The 18,722-nt window shown below is 41.2% G+C and overlaps 1 protein-coding gene across 1 annotated transcript in view; it reads left to right on the top strand.

The window, feature by feature from the left end:
* Positions 1–18,722, top strand: part of LOC139920015 (stromelysin-3) — a 31,960-nt gene that overhangs the window by 11,961 nt on the left and 1,277 nt on the right. The window contains exons 3-14 of the mRNA XM_078285389.1: positions 2,491–2,634; positions 3,690–3,823; positions 5,276–5,502; positions 7,350–7,554; positions 8,760–9,020; positions 9,733–9,845; positions 13,781–13,876; positions 15,454–15,519; positions 15,621–15,694; positions 16,167–16,260; positions 17,690–17,885; positions 18,385–18,475. Of these exons, the coding sequence (XP_078141515.1) occupies positions 2,491–2,634; positions 3,690–3,823; positions 5,276–5,502; positions 7,350–7,554; positions 8,760–9,020; positions 9,733–9,845; positions 13,781–13,876; positions 15,454–15,519; positions 15,621–15,694; positions 16,167–16,260; positions 17,690–17,885; positions 18,385–18,475 (1,701 nt within the window). The remainder of the gene's footprint in view (positions 1–2,490; positions 2,635–3,689; positions 3,824–5,275; positions 5,503–7,349; positions 7,555–8,759; positions 9,021–9,732; positions 9,846–13,780; positions 13,877–15,453; positions 15,520–15,620; positions 15,695–16,166; positions 16,261–17,689; positions 17,886–18,384; positions 18,476–18,722) is intronic.

The raw sequence follows: 18,722 nt of genomic DNA, 5'->3' as shown, positions 1-18,722 counted from the left end.
AACTCTGTTATATTATCACACTTTGTCGCTTTGTTGAACACGCAATTCTGCCAATGAACGCATTTTGATGTCTGTTATTTCTGAATAACAGGCCGCTGATCTGATCATATCACTCTGCAGTCAAAACATACGGTTCATTTTGCTTGACTTCTAATCAAATTAATCAAATCAAATTATTTGTGGCAAAAAGACATTACTGTTTGGTTACTGCAGACAAACACTCAGCTGACCAAGGTCAGAAACATGGAAGATTTAATTCATTCAGAGAGCAACAAACTTTTGATTGCTGGCTGAGGCTGATGCTAGCTACAGACGTTTCTATGGTTACCGTTCTGCTACAGTGTAGCATGGATGCTAGCTACAGACGTTTCTATGGTTACCGTTCTGCTACAGTGTAGCATGGATGCTAGCTATAGACGTTTCTATGGTTACCGTTCGGCTACAGTGTAGCATGGATGCTAGCTACAGACGTTTCTATGGTTACCGTTCTGCTACAGTGTAGCATGGATGCTAGCTACAGACGTTTCTAGGGTTACCGTTCTGCTACAGTGTAGCATGGATGCTAGCTACAGACATTTCTATGGTTACAGTCCTGCAACTATTTTTTAGCAAGTAATACAATTATTTAAAATCAATATTTTGTGTAAAATGATATTATCATATTAAGTTAAATATTTGCCCAAAAAAATTTATTGGCATAGGATTTGTAAGAAATTTCCACTCAAAAAATTCCATGATGTCTGTGTTATTTGGCAACTTACTTGTGCTCTGCATTCTTATATTTTCAAAGCTGAGAATAGAAATAAAGAGTTTTGCTCCAAAATGAGATATCCACCATAAAAAAAGTGACATCTACTAAAGGATAATAGGTAATGTAAGCTCTTGGCTGACAAAATGGTGACTCTGTTACAGGTAGGAACTGCTAGATTTTAGAGATATTGAATGATTAACTTCAGGAAATCGTTTTTTTTGTTGTTGTTGTTTTTTTCAAAAATGGGTAGACCTTCTGAAAAAGGGGGCAACCAAAGAAGGTGTTGCTTTTCTTTCATCTGAGGCCTTGGCACCGTCGAGTGTCTGGCAGCCGTCTGCTGTCTGTGTCTCCTGGGGTCTCTTTCATTGTAGCTATTCTTCACTTTTAACGCAACAGTATATAAAGACAGACGGAGAGAGGGAGAGAGCGAGATAGAGAGGGAGAGAGAGAGAGAGCAACAAAGGGGCGGCCGAGAGCTTTTAATAACACCGCTGGCTGCAGACTAATAAGATTCTGCTGGATCTGGGTAATAAAGCTGTCACAGTGACACCTGACAGAGGGATGTGGTTAGTCTGGATCATGGCAGCACTCTGTATGTTCCCCTCACCATGCTTCTACATGACCTACTGGGCCAGTAGAAGATTATGGATTTACTGGTCAACTCCCAGGTATGAATGTCTGTAAATGAATAAGTGAGAAGTAGGGTGTTGCTGATAAAGAGCTTGCACGCTTAATAAATCATCCTTCTGCAAATAAAGGTTAAAGAAAAGATACGAGCTCCTCCTCCTCCTCCTGAAGTGGTTTAGTCTTTTGTTCGACCAAACATTAGAACGGGCGAGATGCACGATCTTTAGCGGCTTTGACTGCAGTCTGACTGTTGGTTCAGCAGCTCAGAAACAGAAAGCTGCCCTCCTGGTACAGTCTGTAGAGTTTACAGAGAAAACAGCTTGTTAATGAGAGAGATAAGATAAGATAAGATAAGATAGCACTTTATTGATCCACTTGGGGAAATTCAGGTGCCACAGCAGCAATTGGCTGACAATGCCAAGGAAGTCAAGTATGTTTCAAGTACAGGAAGGTAATAGAAGCAATAGGTACTAAAATAAAATTGTAAAATAAAGGTAATGTACATAATATACAACAATAGAGACAGTACAAATAAATGCAAATAATGCAAATAATACATGCAGATTCAGAGTCTATGGATATATTCCAGAGGGGTGTAATATCCGTGTGCAACATAGTCAAGAGTTCAAGTTGTTAGAGGTCAGAGGTCAGAGGAGAACGGACAGACTGGGTCAAGCCAACAGAAAGGACACAAGGACATCTGAACACACAAACTGTTGGTCCATAAAAAATATAATAAAAGATAAATGGGCTTCAGCAACAGATGACCAGCCACTACTAGATAGGTGTATCTAATAAAGTGGCCGGTGAATGTACATGATGTATCTGTGATTTGCTGGTAACACAAGGAGTTTTCTTTTCTTTTTTTTTGCAATTATCATACTGGGTGGTTTTACCTGAGAGGAAAAGGGCTGAGACTGTGATGCAGCGTCATGTTAGAGAGCCTGAGGGCGTTGGTAACAGCACACCCATCTGCTAATGAGATGGCTGGAGATATCAGATTAGAGGGAGGCGTGCAAGGCTGGTGGTCCCCGATCTGCCTCTACAGATTCTGTGTGTGTGTGTGTGTGTGTGTGTGTGTGTGTGTGACACCTGCATATGTCTCCCTGCAGGATCGTCCGGTTTCCGTGGCAGATGAGTGAGGACAAGGTTCGGCGCGTCTTGCAGGAAGCGCTGAGGGTTTGGAGCGACGTCACGCCGCTCACCTTCACCGAGGTTCGCAGCGGAAAGGCAGACATCGTCATCGACTTCACCAGGTGGGGATATTTATAGATGTGGAAAAAACACCTTAAAAACATCATCAAACACGATAAAAAAAAAAGGGAAAAGGAGCCTGCACACCTGCCAGTTAGAGCATCAAAACCTCAAAAAAGGACATTAAGAAGCTGAGAAAGTAAGAAAAAACGTTTCTTTTCATTTGACATGGTGCAAAAATGCTTACTTATCTCAGCTTCTTAATGTCCTTTTTAGGCTTGATGGTGTTTTTGAACTCTGCTTTTAAGCCAACGCATCCCAAGTAATCACTAGTGCCGCAGTCAACACTGGCGCAGTATCAAGCGTTTTTTATTCCTACTTTCATTATATTTCCATGAGTTTAGGCTGGCAGAATCAGGTCAGGTCAAGTCAAATTTAATTATGAAGTGCTTCTGACACAGGTTCGTCCCAAAGTGCTTTACAGAGGAACAAAGGGCACGAACGCACATAAAAACAAGAGTTAGTGAAGCAAGAAAGAACAAGCAGATGACAAACTCCCCATGATATGGGACCAAGCTTTGAACTTTCTGCAGGATCACTGTCATCTCTGAAATCACTTCTTCAAACATTTTACAGACAGGCTTTTTATGCAGCTAGGTATTTTGTTTATTTATTCCTGCAGCGTTTGCCTGTTCCATCTCTTGTTAGCCCTGTTTTTGATTCATGCCTTTATTGTTTATCATATCGGCTTTTTTGTTTTCCACATTTTTGTTTTTGTTCTCCCCAAATGATATTGAGGGTGGGGGAGACTATGGACCGGTCTCCATCCATTCTCTTTGTCCATGTGTCATGAGCATTTCTCAGACAGTGCTGACTGGATTTTGACGACACTTGGGGGAATGATGCATCTCATGGTTGTGTAATAATATTTTCAAAATTACACTGATCAGCCCAAGGGGGAGCGCTACATTTACAATCAAAATAAGGCTGACCAGCAACATGTTTACTGATGCCTTGTTAATTCATGTGCTGTTATATCTTCTGTAATGCACTTAATAACTCTTTTTTGAGTGCAATAAAAAAGAAAGTTTATTACATTATTATTATACACCTGTAGGTACTGGCATGGAGACAGCCTTCCCTTCGACGGCCCGGGGGGGATTCTCGCTCACGCCTTCTTCCCCAAAACACACCGGCAGGGCGACATCCACTTCGACTACGACGAGTCCTGGACCCTGGGCAACAACATGGGTGAGCGTCTGACTGGGAGCGGATTGGAGTTTTAGTTCTACAGACATTTCTCAGAGGCAGAGCTGCTGTGGAGGCAGAAATATATAAATAAATAATCTGATTGAGTTAAACCTCAGTGGGCGGAGCCAAAGAACCACAGTTTTTCAGAGCGCAGGTTAGAGCAAAGAAGGAACTCTGGTCAAAGTATAAATAAAAATGTAAATGTCAATGACTTATTTTTTTCGTTCATTCATGATCATGGCATTCATGATGTTGGAAGCTCAGCAGCTAGCTAACTAGCTTACCTAGATAGCTATAGGCTAGTATGGCTAGTTTGAACTTAGTTTCAGCTAGGCTACATAATATTAGCGGTAACACTTTACAATAAGGGTACAACAATTAAGGGTTAGTTAATGCTTATTAAGCATTAACTAACCCTTAATTAACAGTTAACTAATGTGTCTGGTAATCATTTACTAATGGTGTTCATGTTAACTAAGGTATTAATTTGTACATTATTTACTAGTCATCTTTATAAACTATTAAATAATGTATAAATTAATACCTTAGTTAACATGAACACTATAAATAAATTACACGGTAGTTAACTGTTAATTAAGGGTTAGTTAATGTTTATTAAGCATTAACTAACCCTTAACTTAGTGTACCCTTATTGTAAAGTGTTACCATATTAGCTTCCTCCTCTATTATCCTTTACCTTTTTCAATGGGTTTCTAACATTAATCTAATGTCTAACGTTATTAGTCGTAAAGGTTCTTTGGCTCCGCCCACTGAGGTTTAACTCAACCAATCATTATTTCTGCCTCAGAGAAATATTTGTAGAACTAAAACTCCAATCTGTGAGCCAATGCACGAGCTAGCTGTCAGCCATGTTATTGTGTACAGACTTTGGAGAAACAACTTTGATTGTTTTATGCCACTTGGAACACCAGATGGGTGGGGTTTACTGCATCTTAAGTATTTAGATTATGCTCTTATGCAGAGTGATTTACAGAGACTGCAATGGTTGAATTTCTTGGATCAAAATTACAAGCAACCAATAGCAAGGAGTCCAGGGGATCAAAGCCAAAGATAAAAGATGCAACAAACATTCCTGTATCACGTAACAGACAAGTGCAAGGAAAAGAAATGAGCAAAATAAGAGCTAAGGAGAGAGGTAGAAAGGATTTTTTTTTACTTCAAGACGACAGTATATTAGAGCAAAGAGGAAGATAGATAATTGCGAGTGGATATGACTCAGCAGGGAGAGGGAGGGGTGAGGTACTTTTTGAAGGAAGTTTGGATAGTGGTGTTGTTTCTGGCACTCATTGTATTGTCTTACGTGGCAAACCCCCACCCGTCAGGCACTCCCAGCAGGTCAAAACAAACGCTGAGAACTATTTTCAGACACTACTTGCCCCAGGTGTGGCTGTGCATCCTCTGAGGCGTGTCCGTCTCCCCGCTCCGCTGCAGGTACAGACCTTCTCCAGGTCGCCGCCCATGAGTTCGGGCATGTCCTGGGCCTGCAGCACTCCCGCGAGCCGGGAGCCGTCATGTCCGCCTACTACACCTTCTCCTACCCTCTGAGGCTGAGCGAGGACGACAAGCAAGGCATCCAGTACCTGTACGGCGCCCGCCCGCAAGTCCTGCCCCCGCCCCCGCCTCCAGCCAACCCAGAGAACAATGAGATCATCAGCACAGTGAGTGGCACCCTCCTAAAATAGAAAGGACCAATCAGAGGGGAAACTGTATAGGAAGATGAGATATCCACTGTTTGAAAAATAGTGACACCTTCTCTTACAAAACTGATAGATGCTTTGAAAAGGGTAGTTGGGAAGCGAAGTCCTTGGTGACAAAATCCAACATCGTACATTATATTGTTTTGGAACAAGACTCTTATGAAACATGGAACACCTTTATCCCTGTCAGATCTTCATATTGAAAGGTATTGCATGCATAGCTCCACCTAGAACTTTTTTTAAAACTTTATGTTTTTCCAAAGAAGGATATTTGCTCACCAAACATCCATAGACAACAGGAGACGACTTGTACAACCAGTACAAATGGTCTCCTGTTGGCCAAAGCAGCTCCACTGGAGCAGTAGGGGGTTAAGTGCCTTGCTCAACGGTACCTTGATAGTAGTTATTGAGAATGGGGAGAGTCAGTTTGGAGGTTTTACCATTCAACCTTCTGGTCACGAGCCTGCTTCTTTAACCTTTAAGCCGGCTATTCCCAAAGTGGGGTACGCGTACCCCCAGGGGTACTCGCAGTTACGTCGTGCTTCTGATTGGCTCTGACCCTGATCCATCTCACTCCTCATGCCTAAACCTAACCAACCTAACCAACGAAGGCAACGTCAACCTCAGTGAGCTGACTGCGCAATTACGCAGGTACTTCCCCAAAACGGACGACACAAACAACTGGATTCGTAATCCCTTCTCTGGATCCTCTTCATGCCACTTGCCAACGTCTGAGCAGGAGAGCCTCATTGAAATAGCAACGAACGGGGCCGTAAAAATGGAGTTTAACCAGAAGCCGCTACCAGACTATCCTGCCCTGGCAAATCATGCTGTTAAGACTTTAATGCCCTTTGCAACAACATATATAACGTTATGTGAGAGTGGGTTCTCAGCCCTCACTAGCATGAAAACTAAGTACAGGCACAGACTGTGTGGAAAATGATTTGAGACTGAAACTCTCTCCCATTCAACCCAACATTGCGGCGTTATGTGCTTCAAGTCAAGCACACCCTTCACATTAGTCTGTGGTGAGAAGTCATTCATATTGTGCTTGAGCTGATGTGCATGTCACATGTTTGAAATATGAGAGGGCTTTTTACAAGGCTGAATAAAGAGCAAAATTGTTAATAACACTGTCATGTCTTCATATTGGCCTACTTTATGTTTGTTATACTTCCTTTTTGTAGCAGGCTTACAAACATGGCAAAATGTAACATCATATGCGAGTTGGCCGTCCGTGGAGGTAGAGGGGGTACACAGCAGGAGGTTGAATGTTTGAGGGGGTACAGGACTTTAAAAAGTTTGGGAACCACTGCTTTAAGGTATTGCTGCCCCCCAAATTTTTCTGTCTTGCATCAGTTCACGTAGAGGAGTAGTAGTAGTAGTAGTAGTAGTAGTAGTAGTAGTAGTAGTCTATGTTGTATCACAAAATTTTGAGCCACTAAAATATAACAGAAGAATGAATGTCAAAGGAAAATGTCACCTCTTAATCTCAATGTATTTCTCAGAGAAAAGTAGAAGGAAAAGGTACCGCTGAAGTTTATTTCGTGCCGTAAATCTTGTATACGAGCGATTTTTCACTTTCACAAATTCCTCGGGCCTGGCTTTGTGGCAATAAAAAGGGGTCTTGCACTTGAACTTCAGACGCTCAAGAACTCTCTCTTAGCTTTCTTTTGGGTTCCTTTCATGCAACAAAAAGGCTCCTAAACAGAACGTACCACCGCCATAAAAGCCCCCTTCTTAGAAACTTTACGTTTGCGTGTATCACAGCATGTGGAAAATGAACATGTGATCTGTCTTCTTTCCAGCCCGACGCCTGCCAGACGGACTTTGATGCCGTGTCTATGATCCGAGGGGAGCTGTTCTTCTTTAAGTCGGGCTACGTTTGGCGGATCAGGGAGGGGCATCTGGAGAGGGGTTACCCGGCGCTGGCGTCCCGTCACTGGAGGGGGATTCCAGACAGCATCGACGCCGCCTTTGAAGACCAGTCAGGGAATATCTGGTTCTTTCAAGGTGGGCAGTGGAGACGCTTGCGTTGCTGTTATGTGGTTTATGGTTTCATGTGCAGGATCAGGGAAGCCTCAAGGTAATTACACAGTCTGACGAAACAACATAAGTCAAGCATCTTACCATTTTAGGCAAGGATAAATAGGTATAAGAATGTTAATTAACACAGGGCTGTGAAATTATCGCAGTTAAGTCTTTCATCTGATTTCCATCAGACGTGGGTAAAATGATTAGTGTTTGTTTTAACCACCTTTGAGTGACATATGGGCGGGTTTTGCCTCATAGGGAAATTCATGGAGCGCCACAAAGTTTAGACAACCACTGGAAGGTATTTAAGGTGAATTTACTATACTTTTTGTGATTGACAGCTTATTTTGCAGTGGCTTAATTGTCTTAATGTGGTTAAACCCACCTGTCTGGGATGCCACTTGAAAACAAACACTTTTACATTTACTGCTACTAGGATTCCATAGGCACAGCACCATCTTGATTTCTTGAATCTGTATTTTCAAATACAATTTGACCGAAGCCTAATTTCCATCCATCAAGTTATTCTGAAATAGAGAGATATGAGATGAGAAGAGATGAGACGAAACATTGCTCCCCATGGGCAAATTGTGCCACTGTAGCAGCAAATATTAATAGAGATTGTCAGGTGATGTCATGTATCCTCTGGCGGCCATATTGGAGGTCCTTTGCTCTTGGGCAACAGTGGCTGTGAACGGTTGGTTGCTGTCTGTTTCTGACTGAACTGATCATTTCATCACTGATCCATCTGATTGATTTAGTGTTTAGATAATGTCAGCTTGTTAGCTAGCTAACCATAGTATCTGATCACTGTCTTCTCGTTAACACATCGGATTAGCACACTAGCTAACGTATCTAGTAGCAGCTAGTGTTAGCATGTTCACATTAACATCAGTGTGTTTGCTGGCTAGTTAGCTAGCTAACAGTTTGTTCAGTTTAACTGAGCTGACTCCTCTCTAGGGCTAAAGACAAGACAGTTTACTGTGTCACAGTAACCTACATCTGGAAACAAATCCACCTCATCACACTATTCACTTTTACTGAGAACGTTACTGAATTGACTTACACCCACAGCACAACAATCTTTCAGTAATGGTCCTTACCGAGGTGAAAAACGAATGAGAAACATGTCAAATATACCAGAAGAATGAGATGACGATCACTCTGTCTCTGTGCGTCGGCAGGTGAAAACTACTGGGTGTTTGATGCCGAGAAGCAGATCAGAGGGCCGGAGTCGGTCAGGAGTCTGGGTCTGTCGGTGTCCGGCGTGCAGGCGGCGCTGCGCTGGGGCCAGGACACCAACTACAACACCTACTTCTTTAAATCAGGCAGCTACTGGAGGTTCAGCCCCCGGGAGAACCGAGTCGACTCCGTCTATCCTCGCAGCATGCAGGACTGGAGCGGCATCCCTGATGACGTGGACGCCGCTTTCAAGGACATTTACGGTACGAAAAACACCCAGTGAACACGCCTGAGTTCTGTTTCAAAATGCACTTTGGGAAAAAAAATAAAAAAGTTCAATCAATAGGGGTTTTTGAAGGGTGATTCTGATAACGATATTTTCACACTGAAGCTGCAGATTCCTATATTCCTATATTTTGTGCCAATATTCAAAATCTTACATTTTGACCATTGTCATCGCCAAGAACTAAAAAAAAAAATTAAAATGTTGGAAACAGCATTTATACCATTAAAACCCATACTAAGGAAATTCTTTTAGGTGGTTGCAGCTCCTTAAAAGAAAAGAAAGAAATTATATTTTCATTGGATGTTTCCTGTTTACTTCTTATTATTTTTATTCCGGACAGATTTTTTCCCGTTAATGCGGCTTGAACCTAGCCTGGTTCCCGACTCCTGAATTGCGACCCGCCCACTCTTCAGATTTGTCGAGTGATTCAGAGAGTCTGGTGTTGCTCTGTTCAACGGCGATTTCTCGATCGGAAAAACGATCGGACCAATCAGCGCCTTTGTGGGCGGGACTAAAGTTTGAACCGTTCGTGCAACGGGTTTTTCATTGCCGTTTCGGCAGAATAATATTTGTTGAAATCATTCCTTAACCAACATATTGTCTTTACAAAGACGATATTTTTGTCAGAAACGTTAAACGTAAAGTTAGTAAATACGCCAGATAAATTAACTGAGTTTTCTGTTTTTCAGGCTACGCTCACTTCATCCGAGGAAGACAGTACTGGAAATTTGATCCTGTCGGCATGAACTCTCTGGAAGGCTACCCCCGCTACATCGGCGTGGATTTTTTCGGCTGTAAAAATGTGTGAATGTCTTTGTTTAACTGCGGAGAATCGGAATAACAGATTTTTGGTGATGAAGAGGAGTTTTTGGAACAGAGCCTTTTGTATGTTGACACTGTGGATTCAAGCGGACCGGACGATGAATCACCTCCTTAAAGTCTGTTCATGCTTTACTCCCTGTATTGATACTCAGATCAATTACAACATCTTCTCAGGAAAACCAAGTTATGTTTCCTCAGACTTGGCACCTCCTGTGCAGCTATATTCATATTTATTTTGCACATTTTGTCGCCGTAAGGCTGAGATCTGGGCCCAGTTATGATGTTGTGAACTGCATCCTTCTCACCTCCTTTGTTTGAGTTGGAAAAGGAGATTTGTGTTTGATTCGGTTCACAGAGGGAACTAGTGTAGACTGTTTTATTCCATGTAGCGGACGCTTTCCATTTCAGCTGTTTTGTTCTGCCATCATGGATGGACTCGCTAGTCCTTACGTGTTCGAAGAGTGACATCAAAACTTAAAGCTGCACTATGCAGCTTCGCACGTTGGCGGCTCCAACTGGCTGTGAGAGGTAACTGTTTTCATTTTGCAATAATTCTGATTTCTGCATAAATGCATAAATCATGTAAGGTCAGAAAACTAAATTTCTTCTTTTAAGGGAGCGATCACACCTGCAGTTCATCTAGTTTGGTCTGAGCCAGAGTGGAAAAGTTTACTTTGTTACATTTTTGTATTTTTGTTTGTTTAGGTTGAAACTGACCAATTACAAGTGAACCAGGGTGTGTAAACAAAAGTCACATGACTCACAAGTAGCTCGTTTATTGGACAGAGCTGTGGTGACCTGTCATCCTGCAGGTTAGAGAGTTAAAACAAATCTGATTCCAGTTCCTGTATCTTTATCTAACATGATGGACTTGTCTGGCTCTTCTTCTCTGGTGTTCATACCAGTTGAGAATACATGAATTAATAGCTGAACATGAGCATCATTGTCAGAGAGTCCAGCTTTCCAGAATTTAATTTGGGTGAATAGAGTGAATGTCCAGGGTTTCAGTTAGTGAGGATGGGTCGCTCCTCTCTGTTGTAGCCCCACTTTGTGATTTAGGCTGATAAGACGAGTGTATTTTTACATTAAAATCTTGCCTAGTGCAGCTTTAAAGGTCCCATATGGTGTAAAGCAGGACTCCCCTTGCCTCTGTGATGATAAAGGAGTTGGATGGTCTATCTAAACATGGTGAAAGTATCAAAACGCACGGTCGCCAACTAAATCCACACAATCCATATTAGAAAAGCGAGCCTCTAAACGAGCCGTTTGGACTTCCGTAACTTTGTGGCGTCACAAAGGTTCGCTCATTATCATTTCTGTAAGAAATAATAGACTAACAAAGTGTTTTTTTCAAAGCGGTCGAGCGGTCGTCATCGTTTATTACCGGAGAGTTTTCCCTACCTGTAGCCGCCGGGCTGCGGTGTCTCACGTTTCACTCTTGAAACGGTTAGCCAATCAGAACAGAGGGTCATTAATATTAATGAGCTTTAAAAGACACAGTGACAGAAACAGCCTGTTCTTGGTAAGGCTCAGAGAGATGCTGGACGTGTAAAAATGGATTGAGAGTGTTTTTGGTGCATGACACCACACACACAGCTTTGAATGGACCTCATGACATTGGAAAGTGGAGAATATGGGACCTTTAAGACTGTGATGTTGCCTTTTCATCCCTGACAAAACAAAATAAATGCCTAATTTCTGTACGGTGATACGCTGCCTGTTCAAATCAGGCTGTAAAAGGGAAAAAACGGGATCATTTTATAGAATACCAAGCACAACACCCCAAAGAAATCAGGTGTTTTCTTTATTTTATCTGGGAGGAAGAGGCGATAACTAAAGTGAAGTTTTGATGTCACTCTTCCAACATGGCGACGTGAATCTGTTAAGTATTGGTAACCAAGGAGGTTCAATATGGTAACCTCTCTCCAGTCTGCATCAGGCCTCTGCTGCAGGAAAGCAGCAGTGTGTAGAAAAAGCTCTATGGTGCCATCTAGAGCGCAACACCGCTACACTGCAGGGGAATTATGATTTTTTTTTTACTTTCTCAGAGAATGTCCTCATATTGTTTCTCGTCCTGATGAAGTCATTGCTTATCAATAACATGGTGCTCTATTCAGGTCCGTCAGTAGAACAGATTCAGGGACAGCAGCTACAGTATACATCGGTGCTTCTCAACCTTTTCAGCTTGTGACTCCCAAAAAACTCCATGTTACAAGCATGAACCTGCAGAGTGATGAACTCTGACCCCAAAGTTTAGTTTCACTTTTCAGGCTGTTTTACTGGACTAATAACTGAAAGACGCCAAGAGGCTGCAAGTATTCAATATGCGTCACAAAGATTACAAGCATTATAATGATGTAAAAGCATGATAATGAACCCCAAATCTCATCTTGTGACCTCCCGGAGGGTCCCGACACCCAGGTTGAGAACCACTGCTGCAGGTGACCTGAAGTTGCCTCTGCTGTGTCTGTGAAATGTTCTGTGCTGTTGTTATGTGAGCATGTGGAGGCAGCGGATCCCCTCAGTACAGAGGACAGTTTGCCAGTGCAGGACACTGACATGTCAGTCCAGTAATCACCCAGTCTTCATTATTGGTCTGCAGTCTGTTGGTTTTTTTGTTTTTTTTGTATTTTTCCTGCAACTCTTTAAGTGTTGTTGATCATCTGAACTCTGACTGGTTAAAAAAAACATTGTATTTATATGCAAACAATTAAGCAAACATTTGTACATACATGTCTTCCATTTTTTTTACTCATATGTAGCCCATACCCTGTACATTGAAATGTATGAACTGCGTATTATGTTTTCTTTCTAATAAAATCCTAACCTCTGAGCGGGTCGCTGTTCCTCTGCTGGGACTTAGAGAGATTAAAGCTAATTTACCATTTATTTAATTTAAACTGACACAAGGCCAATATCCAATTTGAAACTATCAAGATGGCGACCGTCGATTATTTTAATTTTCAAATAATCTATAGAATCAGATGTTGAATAATTGAATAATGTATAATCAGGAACACACACACTTTTAACATTTTGGTGTGATAAAATGTGCAAAAAAAAAAATCAAAATATCACTTTTTTTTCTTTTTACAAATGCACAAAGTTCCATACAGTATAATAATGAATATGATAGCTTTACTGATGTGATAGCATTACTCAAAAACTGAAATTGTTCGATAAAGAAATAGTTATTGAACTTATTGAACCATTTGGAAGAAAAAAGTGAATCCTGCTCTTACAGAATGATGTGCAGCACTAAACAGGATAAGGACAGCAGGTTAATTAAGTCTTCGTTTGATGAAACAATTCCTCTTTCACAGACTGGATCCTCTATCAAATTATACTGAACAATGAACTTTAACTTTCTTTCCAAAATTAATTCTTACATCGACTCAGGATCTGCTACTACATCAAATAGTTGAAAAAGATTTTGTTGTTTTTTTCCTTACCTCTTTGTTTTGCAATTCGTTTAAAAGTAAGATCTTTAAAGTAATTACAATTACCCTTCTGTCGCTGTTTGTTTTAGTATTATTATTTATTCAAGTTTTATTTCACCAAATTACTGAGATTAAGAATCCAAGCAAGACCCGGCCAGGAAAGCACTATTGTTGACAATTATATAATTAGCAGACAACATACAACAGTGTACAGTCTGAAAACAGTCAAAATCCAAACTCATAAATCACATTTCTACATACACACACATATTTATTCATTATAACCATGACTATAATGAGTTAAAAGTTTAGAATGGAGGGTTCATACTCACTGTCAGTGGGTGGAGGACGATGAATTAATTGAGAAGCGAGTCTGATTGGCCGGTGCGGTGAGGGTGCGTGCGATTGGCTGATGCTGTGAGCGGGGGCGGGACCAGGCTTCAGTGGGTAGAATGGTTGACATGCGAGGCAGCAGACAGCTATGGCTCACAGCTTCACCCAGGAATATTTCCAGATCCCCGTGGTGACGAGAGCTTACACCACCGCCTGCGTGCTCACCACTGCTGCCGTGGTGAGACACTCAACATTCATATTACTATTTATTAATAATACTAAGAGAGGGAGAGCTTGTGGTCAGGTGATGCAGTGTGTACAGAACAGAACAGAAAGTGAGTGAACTGTGACCTCAACATTAGGGAAGCATCTACTAGTATTAAAAAAAATTCAGTTATACTCTCAGAAAAGTGTTAATTTATGCTTTTTCTTTTACTTTAAAAGAAGCAAACCTCATATAACTTCAGTCAGTTGGATGATACTTGCCATGGATTTACTTTTTTATTAATTTATGTCCTTTATATGCTATATTTTTGGTATATTCTGGTAGTATGCATGCATATTTTTCATTCATTTTTGTGTCTCAATAAGTTCCACTGCTACTACTGCTGCTATATTGCACACCCTCTTAATAATGTAATCCATACCTTTGCATGCTTTCATTAATATATTTCTACTTAACATGTTCTACTGTTGGAATAGTCAGCTGCATGTTTATACAACACTCTTTTGCAAAAATTCTTATTTGTATTTTATTTATCTTTGCTGTGTCCGATTCCATTTTGCTGCTGCAACGGACCAATTTCATTTGTTTTTTTCTGACTTTTCCAAAGTTTTTCAAGCCAACATCATTAAAGTTTCATCTTATCTTATAAAGATTTATGTCTAAGCCTAAAAAAGCAGGATAAACTCTATTCAACATTTAGAAAGTAACCAGATTTTAGGTGGTTTTACCCTCCGCTGCATCCCAGTCAGGTGATAGAGCATCTGTACTGTTACTGTCTGTAGGCAGAGCAAGAAGTTCACCTGCCATTTGCTCTATTTTATGAGCCACATATGATTTTTCAAATAGGACTGCAAAATGATGGCTGGTTACCTGCAGAGTAGACCAACTTACCGGCCACTTTCACTGGTTCACTAGCCAAGAATGACATTTTACAGAACAGAATAGGACATTAAATGAAGGTTGGTTATCTGCTCAGTGTCTGCTGGAGTAGACAAACTTATCAGCCACTTACACTGTTTTCCTATGTAAATATGACACATGTACAAAGCTGCTACATGGTGGCTGGTTAACTGCCAAAGAAGAGTGAACTAACTGAGTGACTGAACTAACAAAACGTTGTTGTTCAGTGTGGAATAATAAAAGCACAGTAAATTAATATCCTGTGCGGGACCTTTATATGTTTATATGTATGTTCAGCACCAGTTTTTAAGGAGATCTTCAGGGATGTGGATATACTCTATTTTTCATTGAACTAACTTACCAACCACTTGTTTACCTGCCAAGTATGAGGTTTCTTTTTTTTTAGGATAGGATGTCAAATGATGGTAGATCGGATAAACTTACCAGAAGCAAAACGTTCTCTATCTAGCTATCTGTCCCTATTCAAATAAACACTGAATGAATGAAACACTGACCAGCATTTGGTTTTTGGCTGATTGTTGAAGCGCTCCACAATTATCTTGTCTTTTTCCTCATTATGGGAACATATTTGGCATTGTAAAATACGATCAAAATACTAAAAATAATCCATGTATGTTTGAGAACTAGCCTACTAATTGATGAATCTTAATCTGTGTCTTATTTTTCAGCAACTGGAGCTCATCACCCCGTTTCAGCTTTACTTTAACCCAGACCTGATCATCAGAAGATACCAGGTAGGAGTTAGGAGGCAGAAACTCACACTGCAGTTACCATTTATGTCCTGAGCATGCATTGTCATGGTTTTAATCTCTCTCTCTCTCTCTCTCTGTCCTAGATATGGCGTCTGATCACCAACTTCCTATTTTTTGGCTCTCTTGGATTCAGTTTCTTATTCAACATCGTCTTTCTGTATCTTTTGTCGCCGTATTTCCTCTGACTGAAACAAAACACCTCAAAATATCTGAGCTGCTTTGTTCATGTATGAAACAGTTAGCCTTACATTGATCAGTGCCAGAGGTGTGACCAAGTTTGCTCGAGTCCCAAGTCAGTCTCAAGTCAAGTCAGAACAAATCACGAGTCCAGTATCAATTTAATATCTTAAAGAAAACTAAATATCTAGGACTTTTCAATGCAATATGGTTTTAATAGGATAAAAACTTGGTAAGAGCATCATGAGTTTGATTTCTATAATCAGTTTCAACTTCAATAAATTCAATCATTCCATACTTTTGCCAAGACTTTAGAAACCTTTTCTAGTCATCAGAGTACAAGTCAAAGTCAAGTCCCAAGTCAAGTCTCAAGCAGTTAAAACTGTGACTCGAGTCTGACTTGATTCCACACCTCTGTTAACGAACTGCAGCTCCATCCTTGACCAAAGCAGGTATCGATATTGCCGGATGCTGGAGGAAGGCTGTTTCCGGGGCCGGACGGCGGATTTTGTCGTCATGTTCCTGTTTGGAGGCGTCCTGATGACCGTATCCTTTCAAGAGTCACCAATACCAAGTCTCGGTTTTTACTGTAATCCTGCTGCACTGTGGCTCCACCCCCAAGAGAAATTGTTTGGAGTTTTTGGAAGTTAGTTGGTTGAGAGACAGTGGAGTTTTATGTTATAACAGCTACTTTAGTTGTTCTGTATTATGCGGAAACATGACTTTCTGCAGTGGTAAAGCAGGATAGATGCAGGATAAATGCATGATTTAGGACTTGTACAGTAGCTGCCACTGTATACAGTCCTGATGCAGGATAACAGCATGCTGCCTGTCTCTTTCTGATGATGCTCAGCAGTTTGTATCTGTAGCCAGAAGCTCTAGGACACATTCCAGGTTAATGATACAGTCCTGGGCTTGTTTTGCACAGAAGTCCCTGTGGGCTGTTGTGAAATGGTCACTGTGCTGTTTAAAGAGTCTTTTTGGAGCCGTGTTATGTTTCATAAGACGGTGCTAACTATAGGTGTATAAGGACTAATGCTGCTGTAATATCAGGCTGGCACGGTGTTGCGTTTCAACAAGGCTGTGTTATTATGTTACTGGGATCATTTGCTCCGGTTAAGTTCTTGTCTGAAATGAATGGAATGCCACAATTAGCTGTTATTCTGTAGAAGTTTGTTTTTCTGCGTACAGCAGAAGGCCAAACTGACATATCCAGCATTTGATAAAAAGTGACAAAATGTCTGCTGATATTAAAGTAAAGCTCATTTTGGATGAACATACTCATATTTTTGAGCATGGGGTCATGTACTGTCGGTCAAGTACAGTTTTTCTCTAAAAACGTGTAGCATTTTAAATGCAGATTGGAGCTTTACTTATACAAACGTTTCATGGAGGCAGACATAATCTCTTTGGTTGAGTTAAACCTCAGTGGGCGGAGCCAAAGAACCACAGTTTGTCTGGCTAAGTAACATCAGACTGAAGTCCAGTGAAAAAGGCAAGAGAGGAGGAAGCTAATGAAGCCTAGCGCTCTGCTGCTAACTGAAAAATACAATCTATCATACTAAGTTATCTAGGTTAGCTAGTTAGCTAGCTGACCTTCAAGTTCAAACTAGCCATACTAGCCAATAGCTATCTAGGTAAGATAGTTAGCTAGCTGCTGACCTTCAACATCATGAACGAATAAAAAAAATAATTACTATTCATAGTTTTTATTTATATTTTGACCAGAGTTCCTTCCTCGCCATTCAAGTTTGCAGTTAGCTAACTGACGCTCTGAAAAACTGTTGTTCTTTGGCTCCGCCCACTGAGGCTTAACTCAACTAATCAGATTATTTCTGCCTCTGAGAAATGTAAACCTCCAGTCTGCATTGGAGACACTCCATGTGTTTGACTGGGCTCATCATGTAGGTTTTACATTCAGAGGCGACAGGCAGCCGGCTGTCTGTGTTGGTTGGATTTAACCTGAAGGCTCCAGCTGTTCGGTCTGTTCTCCAATCTGTTCTTCCTGGGCCAGGCCTTCACCATCATGCTGGTGTACGTGTGGAGTAGAAGGAATCCCTTCGTACGCATGAACTTCTTCGGCCTGCTGAACTTCCAGGCTCCGTTTCTCCCCTGGGTGCTCATGGGGTTTTCGCTGCTGCTCGGCAACTCCATCGTGGTTGATCTTCTAGGTAGAGACGCTTTACCGAAAAACCCACAAGATCTGATATAACCATACCTTCTTCTATTAAACTAGGATGAGCATCTACTCAGAAACCTGGCTTATATACTGCTGACTGTCTAGGTAGTAGGGCTGCCCAAGTTATTGAAAAACAAAAGAAAAATCGCAATAAGAACTACTTCAATTTCCAAATCACAACAGGCTGCAATTACTTATCAGAGTGGCAGTTGCGTAAAAAGGGAAAATGGCATGATCTTGGCAAGTTATAACTCAAAACTACTAAACAAATGTTGGGAAATGTCTTGTTGCCCAACAACATCCTGCTAAAAGTCAGAGTCTGTGGAATCACCCTTTAAGAGAGGCTGAAACAGCTGCAGCACCATGATGCATTTGCCTGAATACTTAAAAGGAGGAGTCAGAACAAAGGTTAAGTCCCATACTGTCATATTGATTTCTGCAACGACAGACGCACTGCTGCCAGCTGCACTGACGGCTCCTCCCTCCCTCAGGTATTGGAGTCGGTCACATCTACTACTTCCTAGAAGACGTGTTTCCAAACCAGCCAGGAGGCAGGAAGCTGCTGACGACACCAGAACTTCTGTAAGAACCAGACAGATTCTCCTGTTCTCATTGGAATAATAAGAATAATTAATAATAATAAGAATAATAATAGGTCACTGAGCAGCTCCACTGTTCATATAGAGCCTCCTTGCACTGGAGCAGTTGGGGGTTAAAGCTGCACTATGCATGTTTTGCACGTTGGTGACCCCAAATGGAAGGTGAGGTCAGTAAACGTCACACGGCTCGCTCATGTTTACCAACCCGGCCGGTCTGTGATGCTTCAGAC

The sequence above is a fragment of the Centroberyx gerrardi genome, chromosome 8 (genome assembly GCF_048128805.1).
Source record: "Centroberyx gerrardi isolate f3 chromosome 8, fCenGer3.hap1.cur.20231027, whole genome shotgun sequence".
Lineage (NCBI taxonomy): Eukaryota > Metazoa > Chordata > Actinopteri > Beryciformes > Berycidae > Centroberyx > Centroberyx gerrardi.
This window is presented reverse-complemented; position numbering and strand designations above follow the sequence as displayed.